The 14,397-nt window shown below is 29.5% G+C and overlaps 1 protein-coding gene across 3 annotated transcripts in view; it reads right to left on the reverse strand.

Moving 5' to 3' along the window:
- Positions 1-1,314: 1,314 nt before the first annotated feature.
- Positions 1,315-14,397, reverse strand: part of BCKDHB (branched chain keto acid dehydrogenase E1 subunit beta) — a 265,833-nt gene continuing 252,750 nt past the window's right edge. For 2 of the 3 annotated variants that reach the window (XM_074310453.1, XM_074310456.1), the window contains exons 10-11: positions 2,403-2,551; positions 1,315-1,631 (exon numbers count right to left, since the gene is read on the reverse strand). In XM_074310453.1, the coding sequence (XP_074166554.1) occupies positions 2,411-2,551 (141 nt within the window). In that variant the 3' untranslated portion in view covers positions 1,315-1,631; positions 2,403-2,410. Of the gene's footprint in view, positions 1,674-2,346; positions 2,552-14,397 lie in introns of all 3 variants that reach the window. The other variant, XR_012489252.1, reaches the window with a different exon arrangement.

A 14,397-nucleotide genomic window follows, 5' to 3' on the forward strand; every position in this document is an offset into this window, starting at 1 on the left:
CTTCCTGTTTTTTTTTTTTTTGTTTGTTTGTTTGTTTGTTTGTTTGTTTGTTTTTTATGTTGGGCAAGGCATTTAATCTTAGTGGGTCTATTTCCTTACCTAAAAAATAGGAATGATAATGGAACCTATTTTATATGGTTTGTTGTAGGAATGAAATGATATGTCTGTATTGAGTTCTCCAAATCTTACAGTAACCAAAAAATAGTTTTTATTCCACTAGCCTACATATATCCATTCAGAAACAAGATTCTATTGGGAAGAAAGCAAAAAAAAAAAAAAAAAGTACTAGAAAATTTGCTAATCTGTCTTTCCTCTAATCAAAGCTGCGTATAAATTTTTATTTTTGCATATTAAATACTATTTAGTACCATTTACTATATACTAATACTAAATATTAATATATTTAATACTAATAAAAATACTATAAAATAAATAATAATTTTAAATACATGAAGAAAAGTTTATAGAGTCAGAAGATATCTAAGAATTGGAATACATTCTTTACAGCTTGTCAAGTTTATTCTGGCCATGTTTATCTGGAGATATACAGGTTTGTTTGTTGTTGTTTTTTTTTTTTTTTGAACTACTGATATATTTGAATTTGTTGAGTGTATTCAGTTTATAATATTTTTAGAGAAGTAATGTGGCATAACAGAGTTGGACTTTGAATCAATATGATCTGGATTCCAATACCTACCTCTGATACCTAATAGATATGGATTCCTGAAATTAACCTCTTTATTCTTCCAGATATTCCTGAGGATTCATATACTAAGTTTAAGTTATACATGGGTTGCAATCTACATCAGAAGATAGAGTTATTACTAAGCTACTCATGTTCATGTGTATTTATGCCTATGAGATGAACAAAGAGACTGTGTGTGTGTGAGAGAGAGGAGAGGAGAGGAGGAGGGAAGAAGAAAGAGAGATGGAGAATGAGAAAGAGGGAGGAGGAGGAGAGAGAGAGGAAGAGGGAAAAGGAGAGAAGGAAGGAAAGAGGGAGAGATAGAGACAGAAAGACACAAAAAGACCCAAGAGAAATACAGAGACAGAGACAAAGGAAGAAAAGACACTACTGTGACACCTTATTGAGGCTGCAGGGGAGAATTAGGCCAGATATCAAAGAAATCTTGAAGAAAGAAAATTATATTGGTTAAAAAAATAATCCTGGGTATAGCAGTCTAAAGTCAGAAGGCCCAAATCAATCTCTATTTCTTATTTATTATGACTTAATCAACAACCAATTTATGCTTCATAATTTTGGGAGTTCACAATTTGGGATTTTATTAGAAACTCTGAGGAAAAAAAACCTGATAACCTAAAAAAGCTTTATTGAATATTGTCCCCTATTTACAGAGAAATCATTTAATGATATAATCAAGCAAGGTTTTATAAATTTAACAGTTTTATACCCACAGTATATGAAAAATTTTATAAAGCCCAGATGAAACTATTCACTACTTGACATATTCTTTTGGTATTTGCTAATACAGAGAATTCTGAGCTTTAGTTTCCTCTTGATCAATATTCAGGATAGATAGTTTCATATGAAGTCCATGTGAAGAGACAAATTTGAGTAAATATCAAAGTCCATTAAAATACTTTTGCATTTAGTTCTATTCTTCTAGCCTCTGTAAAAGAAAACAATAATAAATCATACAGATTAAGACCAACTGGGATAATTATATCTATCTATCTATCTATCTATCTATCTATCTATCTATATTTGCTTCTTAGTTCCACAATTATGTCATTTTATGCATAATTTGACTTGATGAGTAGAATAACTATTTTTCCTTTATTGTACTTTTGGTATAAATAATATTTAACCCTTTTTAAGGACCCATTTTAAAGCAAGAATGTCTTAAAGGCATTATATTATTCTCTTCCTGAGAAATTATGTGTGAACTACTAGCCAAACCTAATGCATGCCTATAACCCTAGTTCAAAGAATTACTAGACCCATTGACATTGTACATAGAGTAAAAGAGGAAAGGCATTATATTATTCTCTTCCCCTCATGCATTGCTTTCTCATGTCCCAAATAGTTTCTGTGGTAGGCTTAGATAAATTTACTTTTTGAACCTAAAAGTTAGAAGAACAGAGGTTCCATATTATCATCAAGAATTAATTCTCACTTGCTTTTGAAAATCTTGTGCTGTATAGAATGCAATGCAAATTGTTTTTGCAAGAAATATTATAATGACATTGTATACATAATCTAATGTATTTTAATAATTGACAGAGATAAGGAAATCTATTAAATATAGCCTAACAGCTGATAACATGAAATTTCACTAATTTACAACATGTGTCATTTACTCATAAAAATAAATTTTCTCTCACAAAAAATTTAACATAACAAATGTTTGCTTTTTAAAAAAAAACAGAAAATATACTACCTATTTGATCAATAATTGATCATTTTTCGAAGGGCATCATAACATTTCCATTTGTCTGGGATGTAGAATGTTTCAAAGATATGAGGAAATGGTGTATCATATCCACATACTCTTGAAATTGGTGCCTCAAGATTTAAGAAACACTCTTCCTATAAACAAAAAGTGAAGTTAATTTTAATCATTTCATTTTTTAAACTTAAAGATCATACATAAATCACAATTTAAGAAATGGTGCATTTTGATAAACTACTAAATAAGAAAAGTCTATAGTTGATTTACCCCCTTTAAAAATGTCCTTGGTTAATTTAAAAGAAAAATTATACAGCATTCTACAGTTAAATTTTTCAATTTTGTCTGTGGATAATATACATACAGATCCAATTTTAGTATTTCTACCATAAACCAACCCCATGCCAGAAATAATACTCAAAATTCACACTAAATATTACTTTCCACTTTCAAAGTGATTTCCAAGTATTACCCAATTCTCCTTATTTCTGACCAAAAGTTCATTTTTCAACAGTATCTAAGCAAAATATTGTTATTATACTACTTTTAAATAAGTAGCAGGGGAAATCAAATCATCTGAAAATGGTTACCAATTGTACAAATTATTAAACAAATACAGTGCTCCCGATTCCTGTAGGACTGTAGAGAGAAATGTTTTCAAAAATAAAGTTTACACAAATGAGAGATCTAGATTCAGAGTAAAAGTTATAAAATGTTAAGATTTTAAGATGAGTTTCTAAGTTAATATATAAATAAAATAGCAATATCAATTTGCTGTAAACTCTTAATAAACTTTTTATTTTTTCACTTACTCAGCATTTTTAGATAGTAATCTTCATTACCCATGACTTATTTTCTCAAATTCTATCGAGTCTGAATATTTTATTTAAATTCATAGTTCTACTAGGTATAAAATAGACATGAATTCAAACCACATATATGGCAAAGGATAATCACTGTGACTTAATAAAACCTGACAAATAGATAAATAACCTTTTAATTTCTGATTTTTGTTAACATTGCAGAGAAATGAGTATGATTTTTATAATTTTATCTTGTATCTAGTTACATTATTGAAAGTATTGACCCTCTCAACTAATTTTCTTGCTGTTTTTCTGAGCTTCATAGATTCATCATCATGTCTTCATAGAAATAATTTTATTTTCTTTTAGCTGATGTGTTTTTTCTTTTGTCTTATTTTTTTGTCTTATGGCTATTGCTAACATTTCTAGGAATATGTTAACTAACAATAGGTAGAGGAAGTATTTTTATTTTACCTCTGTTTATATTCTAAGTTTCAGGCATGTGCATTTGACTATATTAAAGAATTTTTCCCCTGCCTTTGCTATAAGTATTTGTTGGATTTTTTTATATGAATACATACTGTATGTAATCTGAGGCTTTTATGCACTTATTAGAATAATTATTAGGGTTTAAAAATTTGTTTTTGTTGAGATAATCATACAAATTGTCTTCGTGATGTTGAGCCATCAGTGCTTCAAAAGGATGAATTTAATTTGGTCACAGCAAATCACTTCTTGATATAGTAATCTCTATGTGTGGAGATTTTTAAAAAACAGGAAACTGAAAAGTAAAATGACAAGTATTGTTTGGTGAAGAGAAACATAAAGAGAAATAGGTCAGGCTTGGGAGCCCGAAAAAAGAAACAAGGAATATCAGGATATGGTCTGTGAAATTAAGAGTTTCACTAGGAAAGCTAGAGTTAGGAAAACTAAAATTGTCTAGGTTGGAGATGGAAGGGAAAAAAGGCAAGATCTGGAGAGATAAAAAAAGCCAAACAAAATGTTATTCAGTGGTAGTGAAGGTGGTAATATTTAGGTAAGATAGGGCAGAGAGAGGACAAATGAGATCCTAAAGTAAAGTAAAGAATTTTTTAACTGGACTGCTTTCTATATCTGACATATCAACCAACAGGTAGGAAATGAATCTGATACAGTGTCAAAACAAGCATCACATTTTAATTTCAAGAAATACTGAGAAAATAAACTCTTTCAAAGTAGATTCCCAAATGAAATATGTTCATCTGACTTATTTTTAAGACATTTAAACTATTTTAACATTTAAACTATTCCACTATTTAGATGTGAGCTACCTTGCAAATGTGATATCTGCGGGAAAAAAAGTTTTAAGTGGGATTCAAAAAATATTTTCTGTCTCCATAATTGCTTTCAGCTGATGTATTTCTTTTTTTCAATTTCTCTCCAGTTTAGAAAAAGACAGAACATACAGTCTGGAATTCTGGTATCATAAATGAAATGTGGTATAATGAGAAACACACTGTGAGCAAAAATGGGCATATACTGTTTACTGGAGCATTTAATAAAATCCTAAATCTGAATCCTTATCTGTGTAAACATGAAAATTATAATCTCAAAGTTAAGTTGCACAGCAATAACAGTTATTTATATTTTAAGTTTCTTTTAAAATATAAAATGCTACATAAGTATTGTTGTTATCATTCAGTTATTTCAGTCATGTCCAGCTCTTTGCCATTCTATTTAGGATTTCCTTGGCAAAGATACTGGAGTTGTCTGCCATTTTCTTCTTCAGCTCATTTAAAAGAATTGAGGCAAACAGGCTTAAGTGACTTGCCCAAGGCCACACAGCCAGCAAATGTCTGAGGCCAGATTTGAACTCAGACAGATGAGTCTTCCTGACTCTAAGCCCAGTTCTCTAACTTTCTATGGTACCACCTAGTTGCCCCATATAATTCTTATATTACTATTAATACCATGTGAAACATCAGAACATTAATATGATTCTAAAAAACAATTCAGTCACAGAGAGGAATCACATATATTAGGTCACATAATTCACATAGACATTTCTCTTGAAGAAGAAAACCATTTAGATAAAATAACCTAAAGAAATCTATGAAAATGAATGCATGCTCTGTTATGTAAATGGCCATCATTATCTTTATCCATATCAATAACATATATTAATATAAAAATTACAGTTTAAAATTGGGTTTCCTTATAAAACCTTTGTGAAATATTCTTATTGAACAAATTAGGCCTCTGAGGTTTACAGAGATAAAGTGAGGTACCCAAGTGGTGAAAGCTGGACATGATTAAAAACATAACCAAAATCTTCTGACTTCACAGCTCAATGCTCTACTGTACCAAATATCTAGCTTTCTAGTATGGAATAAGAATATAAAGAAGAGATTTAGCCTCTACATGTAGTTAAGAAGTAAAGTTCCTAATTAAAAGCACATGCATTAAACTCTACATAGATCTATTTATAAGACACTAATAGTCTTTGATGCATTTATTAGTTTCCACAATGAAATACTTTAGTGTACATCAAATACATTTTAGTTTCTATTACCTAAGTTCAAAACTTTCACCCCTTTGGAATCAATTTCCAACATGAAGCTATACATAAAGTATGACGTGTTATTTCAAATTTGTTAAGAAAATTTGCCAATGATCAGAATAGCCAGCAGATGAGGAAACAGATTATGTTGTACTAAATCACACTTCTTCAACAAATGAGTCATAGAAACCTGTGAAGATACTACCCTGAATAAGGGAAAATCAATTTTGCTGCTGAATTAAATCTTCAATAATGTTCATTTTAAAAAAAATTTCCTAATGGAAAAGATATTCCATTTCTTTTTATTTTTTAAAAATTATTGATATATTTTGTTTCTACATCATCTACATAATAAAGATCTAAAACAAGGGGGGAAAGTTCAGAGAAAATAAATGACTTCTGTGAGAGAGAGATACTCAGTGTTTAACAACCATAGTCTTCCCCAACTACAAAGATGTAGAAGTAACGGCATCTCCTAGCTTTACTTTAAAACAAATTTTCAACCATCAAATTCTTTATATGTGATTCTCATATCCTATCCTCCCAACTCAATTGCAGATGCAAAATTTGTCCAATTAAAGTGTCACTAAGACAAGAAATATAAATCATTTATTCTAATATACTCAATAAATATTGCTGAAAACAGAACAAGTAAAAATATGTAGTAATTAAAATAAACCAAAATCAAGAATATTAAGACTACAATACGTCCAGCAGAGTACACCTTAAAATTTAAAGTGAAATTTGAATATTCTAGCTACAACTTTCATCTGAAATTATAATCTTAATACAATTAGAGCACTGATATTCAAGATAATTGAGAAGTCTTCAATATCTGTCAGCATAAAAAAATTTTCCCTATGGAAAATTACTAGTGATTTGGAGTTAGTATTCATATAATTAAGGTTTTTTTTAGGTTATCATTAAAATTCAAAACTATTTTAAATAACTTAAAATGAGAAACAAGCACATTTTTCAAAATTATAATTTCTGATTTCAATTGTCAGAGCAAGATGCAATCTAACTTTGTTAGGTGACTAGTAGTGACAATTATGTAAGAATAAAAGTATGTTCAGAGAAAAGCTCCCATTTTTTCCCCCAAGAATGACTTCTGAAGACATAAAATCAGAGTAAATCTAAGTCAAAACTTAAAATATAAAAAGCTCATTAAACTTATAATTTGATAGAACTTTTTTTAAAGTGATAATGATAATTGCATATGTCTACATAACTTCTTTAAAGCTGTATAAAAACAGAAACAAAAGTAGGATATAAGCTCTCTTTCTGTATATAAGTTTTGTCACGCACTAGTATAGTTTTCCCTTAGAACTGCAGCAACTCAGCAACCCAATAAAAATATAAACATTTCCACTTGGAGATCTTGGATAGAGATTAATAGTTTAAAACAAACAAAGTCAATCCTCAACAGAAACTGTTTTACATATTCTATACTATGTATTTGAAGCAATCAACTACCAAAAGAGTTTTTTGGCTGGAAAAAAATTATTAAATTTCTTTTAAGTTGCATTTAATAAATTTATTTTGACACTTAAAATCTCTTTGTGATAAAAAGTGTTTTTGTTAAAAAAAAAAAAAAGTGTATTACACTAACGGAAAACAGAAAAATCTCCAAAGAAACTAAAGCTTCTCAAATTTTATATTTCAAAATTCTTCCTGATAAAAAAAGTTTTAAGTAAAAATTTAAAATGAATTTATTTAGAGAATAGGTGTGTGTGTGTGTGTGTGTGTGTGTGTGTGTGTATACAAACACATCTCTATATGTATTAAAAGCCAAAAAAGCTATATGCACAAGAATGACTCTTCAGCAATGGGTCATTTTGAGATAAAGTTTGCTTTTTTTTTTTGTTTTTTTCTGAAAGATAGGAGTTTATTTAGTCCATTCCTCCAAATCCCCCATTTTGATTTGTTCAGTAGCAAATAGTTTAAAATATTTCCATAAAGCTACTTTTAAAAGAGCTACAATTTCCATGCTCATTTTTGACTTTTTAAGTATTTATATAGCATTCTAATACACCACATGATGCTGTGCTATCTAAACCAGTTTAGCAGCTTGAGCTCACAAAGACCAATGAAAGCAATATTATTGTCCTCATGTGGTCTATAATGCCAAAAATATTCTCAGAGTCCTTTTAAATTTTTGCAATTTAAACTATGTTTTTAAAAAATTTCATTAAGAATTTCATCTCACTTTTTAAACTTTGTCCATACTTCCATTTTTTTTTCTTTCAAATTAGTTTCAAATTGGTGATAAGAATGCTTTCCCCCTATCATGGCCCCTTTGTACCATGTTTCTATTAAGTTTGAGAGTTACCTTAAAAAAAGCAAAACCTTAAATAAAATGTCCTAATATTCACATTATGAATTCATAATATAAGATAAAATTTTGTATTATACATATAATACATCTCCTATGCAAGTTTTTTTTTTACTATTTTTCTTTTGGTTTACATAAATCAGATACCAAAATTAACTGCTATAATGTCCATTTAATGAACTTCAATGCAGTAAATTTTTATTGTGCCTCAACAATCTACATAGGTCTCTAAGGATATTGAGAAGATTCAAAGATAAGTAAGGAAGTACCTCAAAACTTGTAAGGCTCATGTTTGGCTTTTCTAAGTAAATGACAGGCCTATTGATTTATTTAGAATTTAAGTTGTATAAATAAATATATTCTAATTTAATCACAATGAAAAGCTGAAGTATAAAACTTTGCAACATTAGTAAAAATTATTAGAAATCTTTGACTTAGAATTCCAGTAACTAATTAGAATAATTTGATGTGCAATGGTTCAAAATTTTACTTTCCATCATCAACAAGGAAAGATTTTGTGAAACTATGTTAACAGTAAAAACAAATTTGGAGGAGAAACAGCTAACCTATTTGAGTCATAAATAGTTTACAAATTCTTTGTATTTAAAATAAAGTTGTTACTAATAGGTCCATTATATGTAAAGATTTTTCTATTCATTGAAGCAGATGTGATAGGATTTCTGTTTTTAAATGTTTAATTATTATGATTACATATATTTAAATATAATAAAATATTATTTAAAATTTTCTAATTTAGAAATACATTTTTCCACAAATTAATCTGAATTATTTGGTATTTACTTTGTATTACATATTGTGTGAAGCAACTGAAGATACAAAGAATGAAAACACATTCCTTGAAACTCAAAAAGTTTACAAGTAAACAAGGAGGAAAGGAATAAACATAAATAAGTTTAAAAAAAATTACAATGTTATAAGGGCAAAAGAAGAGAGAATGGAAAGACCTGTTAAAAAATTGAGATATTACAGCATTTTGAAATGGAAGAAAGGAAAATCTTAAAAAGTGTTAGGGAAGTACCTAAAAGGAGAAAAAAAAATATTTCAAAAACCAAAGAGAATATATGTGTATGTTCTAAGCATGAGATCTCAGAGGTTAATAAATGCAAGTGGAAGAATAAGGGCTAATATTAGGGAATATCTTATGGTAAAAAGGAATAGTATAATAGAAAATTAAAAAAAGGTGAATTTAAGTTAAATTAAGGAATGCCTTAAATGCCACATGGTTTAACTTTACCTCTTAATATAAGTTTGGTGCTGACAGAAAGGTTTTGTAGGTCAATAGGATGATGAATTGAGAAGTCAGTATATTACAAAAATTTTAATATTTGAGATGTTAAAGAGATACAATTGGAGAAATAAGAATCATCACCTATACTTTTTTCAGAGTAGCATCATAAAGTGGAAAGAGCACTCACTGGATTGAAAGTTTAGAAACAGATTCTTAAATTGGTTCTGTCATTAATTGCCTGAATAACCATAAGAATGACATTTTATGACCCTAAGTTGTTTTTTTTTTTTTAACTTAGTAAAATGATTAGTAGGTGATTTTTAAGTTCCTTTCTAGCTTTATAACTCTGTGGAATTTATAGAGTTGTGAGTGAGGAAGAAAGACATGGGAACAAATTTTTAGGGGGAGGGGCAACAAATATTTTGGTCAACATAAAACTGCTATTTGGCAGTACCTTCAGTATTTGCTGTCTCAATATATTGGATTTTAGTAGACATTTTGATATAATTACAAAGCCAAACTCCAAGCTACACTTTCAAAGGAGATATTGGGGAATGAGAAATAGGTTCCAGACAATTCTGCAGTTAAACTAAAGGATATGCTTTATTAATGTTTTTATAGGGGACAATAATGACTATGTCTATTTTTATAAAACAATATAAAAACATTTAGCCAATGAAATTTGTCTACCTTATCCTAAAGTTAAATATGTGAATTTAATTAAGAATTTATCAAGGTGCAAAGCAAAATGTTAGGATTACGAATTTATACATTATATAAAAAGGTATCTACTTGTTATATACAGTCTATCATGTTATACACCCTCCCCCCACACATACACATACAGTGGCAAAAATCCTAATATACACCATGCCTATGTAAATAAAACCACCACAAATTACAATTAGAAGTTCCTATTTAAAAATGGGCAAAAGTTGCTCTACAAATTAAACTGTTCTTATGCAATATAAAATGCACATCACAAAACTAACTTAGGGTTTCATTTTCTGAGGTTTTTGAAAGTTAGCTGGCAATGGAGTCACAGTAATTATTAAAATTATTTGGCATATTTTCCCCTTAAAAACTCTGAGGTATGGGGTAAGGGTGAAAAGTACAGAAAAGGAAAAAAAAAAAAGTGTGGTACTGTTAGAGAAGCCTATTCAATTACAGCCTACAGAGTAGTTTCCAGGATTTATGATAGGATGCTGCCTCAGAAGAATGAAATTTAGAAATAAAAAAATGTGAAATAATTATTTCAAAAGATTAAGCAATTTTAAAATTATAAAAATTATATTTTGCTGGTATTTTTTTACCAGTAACAGTGTAGAAACAATTGGGCTTGTTTAATAAGAATAATTAGTTAAAACAGGAAACTACAAAATAATGTGCTTTCTCCATTAACTTCCCAACTTTGAATACTCCTACCTTCCCGCCCTCCTACTCCTCTAATTTCTCCAAGCAAACTACCTGATTTGGGCTTTTCCTTTCTCTCCTCTACTTCCTAGAGGTGCTCCATTCCCATCAGATGGGAAGTTAGGGACACTCTGTTGAATTCATCTAAATTATTTTTTGTATTATTTTCACTTCATAGATTTTAAAGCTGATTTCAGGAGAGTTTTATGAAGCTTGCCCTGAGTGTTCAAACTATTAATTACAAATCAGACTGCTTATTTGAGTGCAGGGGTCCCGTTTCAATTTTGGTTTTCTGTTTTTTTTTTTTAAAGACCTACCGATAATATAATAAAATGTAGTCAATTTTATAGCTGCATTTATTCTTAAAATGCAGTATTCTCAAAATGCTTACAAGATGTTTTGTTTTATTTTATTTTCAATATTTAACATATTTCTCTTTGATCTAGTTAACAATTCACACATTCCCCACAATAAACTTCAGGCACAAATATAGAGATGCTTTATTTTTTTAATCTGATATTAGAATACTGTAGGGGGAGACAGGAAGAGAGAAAAAAAGAGACAGACAAAAATAAAGATGTGGTATAATTGTGTGCAAATATATATATACACAAATATACATAAACATATATATATATATATACACACACACACATATATATAAATGTGTGTGCCAGTCTAAAGCACAAGCAAATTCTGTGTATTACACATTCACAAAAATCTCCTTACATTTACATCAGGCTTATAAAATTTACCTTTAAATATTCGTATCATTAACATATTCATTATGAAATCACATTTCAAGTAAATGTATTTTTTTTTTACTAATAACAATGAAATAAAAGAAACAAAAAAAGAGAACTAAGAGAGTATCCATGCAGTCCAATCTATACAATATACAAAAAGGAATCCTGTCTACCAAATACAGGGGGAAAAAATTGGTCATTTGGTCTTTGCTAGATAATTTTTCTTAGTAATTTAAACTGATACATCACTCTCTGACGGCAGGGAGCTCACAGTCTTATGAAATAAATACTGTGCAAAATAAAATCAATTTCTCAATTTATTTCAAAACTGGAATTCAGATAATTGTTTAGTATATGAAACTGGATTATGATAAATTTGATAGATCAAAATAAATATTGTAATCAAAAATAGATATAGGTCTTGAGTTATTTTATATCCATAACTCAGGCTGTGTATATAGAATCATAAAACTTTAAAGCAGGAAGGAACCTTGGAGATTACTTTGATGCATTTTCTTTCTGCATTTTATACATGGGGACTATGAAATGACTTGCCCAAGATTACAAAAAGACCATCAAGTTAGTGTTAACTGGAACCCACATTTCTTAAAAAACAATTTGCTGGCATTACTAAGTTTTGTGAAATGCATTTTCTTCCCTATTCTTATATTCAATATCTTCATTGAAGTCTCTTTGTAGCTAATTTGCTTCATAGAACCACAATAAGGTACAAGAAAACTGAGGGTAAAAAATTTCAATTTGTAAAACCAAATACTTCAATGCAGGTTAAATGGTAGGAAATTAAAATAAGATTGTAATTTTGATTTCTTTTCAAAACCCGAACTGTACTTACAATGGTAGAATTTCCCAAAGGTTAGGCATATCCTATAGGCATCTAATCATCTCAATATGCAGTCACAAGATCCATTTGGTGATCATTAGCACAATTCTTGTACATTTTCAAACTGGCATTTAGGTGTTAAATAGCTCTAGGCTGTCATTATAGGTGTAAAGCTGATTATACAGATTTAAGTGCCACCATCTGAACATAAGTGTATGCAGATGCGCCCGTATATGCACACTTAGGCAGACAAGTCCCAGTAGTTTGGGTCATGCAACTCAGGCATACTGTTATGAATATTTAGTTCTTTAAAAGTTGTTGGAAATAGATTTTACATACTTGAGGCTACAATGTCTTAAAGTTCCATCATTTTTACTTTCCAGTCCTTCAAATGAGAACATTTGCATTTTGAAATACAAAATCACTGTCCCCCAAAGGATTTTTCTCAGATTTCTTCAAATGCTAATTATGTAACCAGCATAATTAAATTCATATGATCAACTTCAGCAATTGGTACTTCAGTTTCTTTGGAGCTGCCAAAGGGCTCGGAAGTCTCCATTCATACTCCAAAGTAATCATTTGGTGTGCCAAACTGATAACCATTAAGCACAGCTGCAGAGCAAATGTGTGGTTCTGGACCTGTAAATATAGTGTTCACACATCAGGCAGAACTCAGAGCAATTTTAAACTCACAAGGACTGATCTTAGAATGCTATTCTTTTGATGGAGACATAGGGAAATTAAATCATGTATTATTACTCATGCATCCTGAATAGAGTTCAAATGCAATGAGTTTCCTCTTCACAAAAGCCTACATGCTGAACATTTTAAAACCTCAAAATCTGATTAGCATGTTCTACCATCAACTTCAATGATTGTGTTTTTAAAATTTTCTTAGGACATAAAAAGGCACAATTATACTGAATTTAAAAAATAAATAAATAAAAAGAACTATATAGAGAACATTGATATGAGATACCCTATATTCTATTTATGAATTATCAACACTTTTAAACATTACAACTTATAGTATATATATATATATATATATATATATATATATATATATATATTGCTAAAAGTAAGTTTGTTATTTTTTAGGTACACTTACAGGAGAAAATGACATAAAATTATACTCATTTCTTTTTTATTACTAAAATGACCACTATAAGTATTGTTTTGTTTTTTTTTCCTAGATTGCTCAGAACTTCAGATTTTTAGGTCATGATTGCATTCCCATAAGAGGCTGCTGGAGCTCTATGGCAACACATCGGCAACAGCTCTGAAAACTAATACTCCTTTTTCAACACCTCCCACAACCTCGTTAAACAGAACACAGTTTTAATATGAAAAGTTTGCATCTTTGCCAAATGAATTCACTGGATCTTAAAAATACATGCATAAATACCTAAAATTGGCCACTTGATTCCAAATATATAAGGATGGCAAACATGTCACAAAGTTTTTGAGGATGTTGCACTGTATATGAGTTAAGTTCTTTGTGGTCAGGTTATGGCCAAAACCAATCAAAGTAGGACTTTACAGAGCAAGGGAAACTTTAGGAGCAGTAAGGAAAAAAACCATTTCATTGCTCTTATAAGCTGAAGCATAAGCACTAGGTTTTTGTTTGTTTGTTTTTTGTGTGTTTGTTTTGTTTTTGGTTTTTTTCCCCCTATTCTATGGTTTCTTTAAAAAAAAAAAAAAAAAGGCAGGGTTATGTGTAGGGAAAACAATGTTGATTTTAAAAGTCAAATAGTTGCATTTCAAATACTGAGCTCCATTTCCTTCAATATATGAAATTAAGTATACATATACAACATACATATATGAATGCCTAGAACTCTTCATCTCAGCAGCTATACCTTGAAATTGTGATCTATCCAGATATGCAATAAAGGAATTTAAAAAAATGAACACTATGCATTTAGTCACTGCAACAGAAAAAATTTGGATCTACACATTGTTTGACATATCCTAGCTCTGTGACATTAGACTAATCACTTAACCTCTCATTGCCCCAGGTAATCTTCTAAAAAACTACAAGTTGCATAGCAGTTAAC

Source organism: Sminthopsis crassicaudata, chromosome 4 (genome assembly GCF_048593235.1).
Source record: "Sminthopsis crassicaudata isolate SCR6 chromosome 4, ASM4859323v1, whole genome shotgun sequence".
Lineage (NCBI taxonomy): Eukaryota > Metazoa > Chordata > Mammalia > Dasyuromorphia > Dasyuridae > Sminthopsis > Sminthopsis crassicaudata.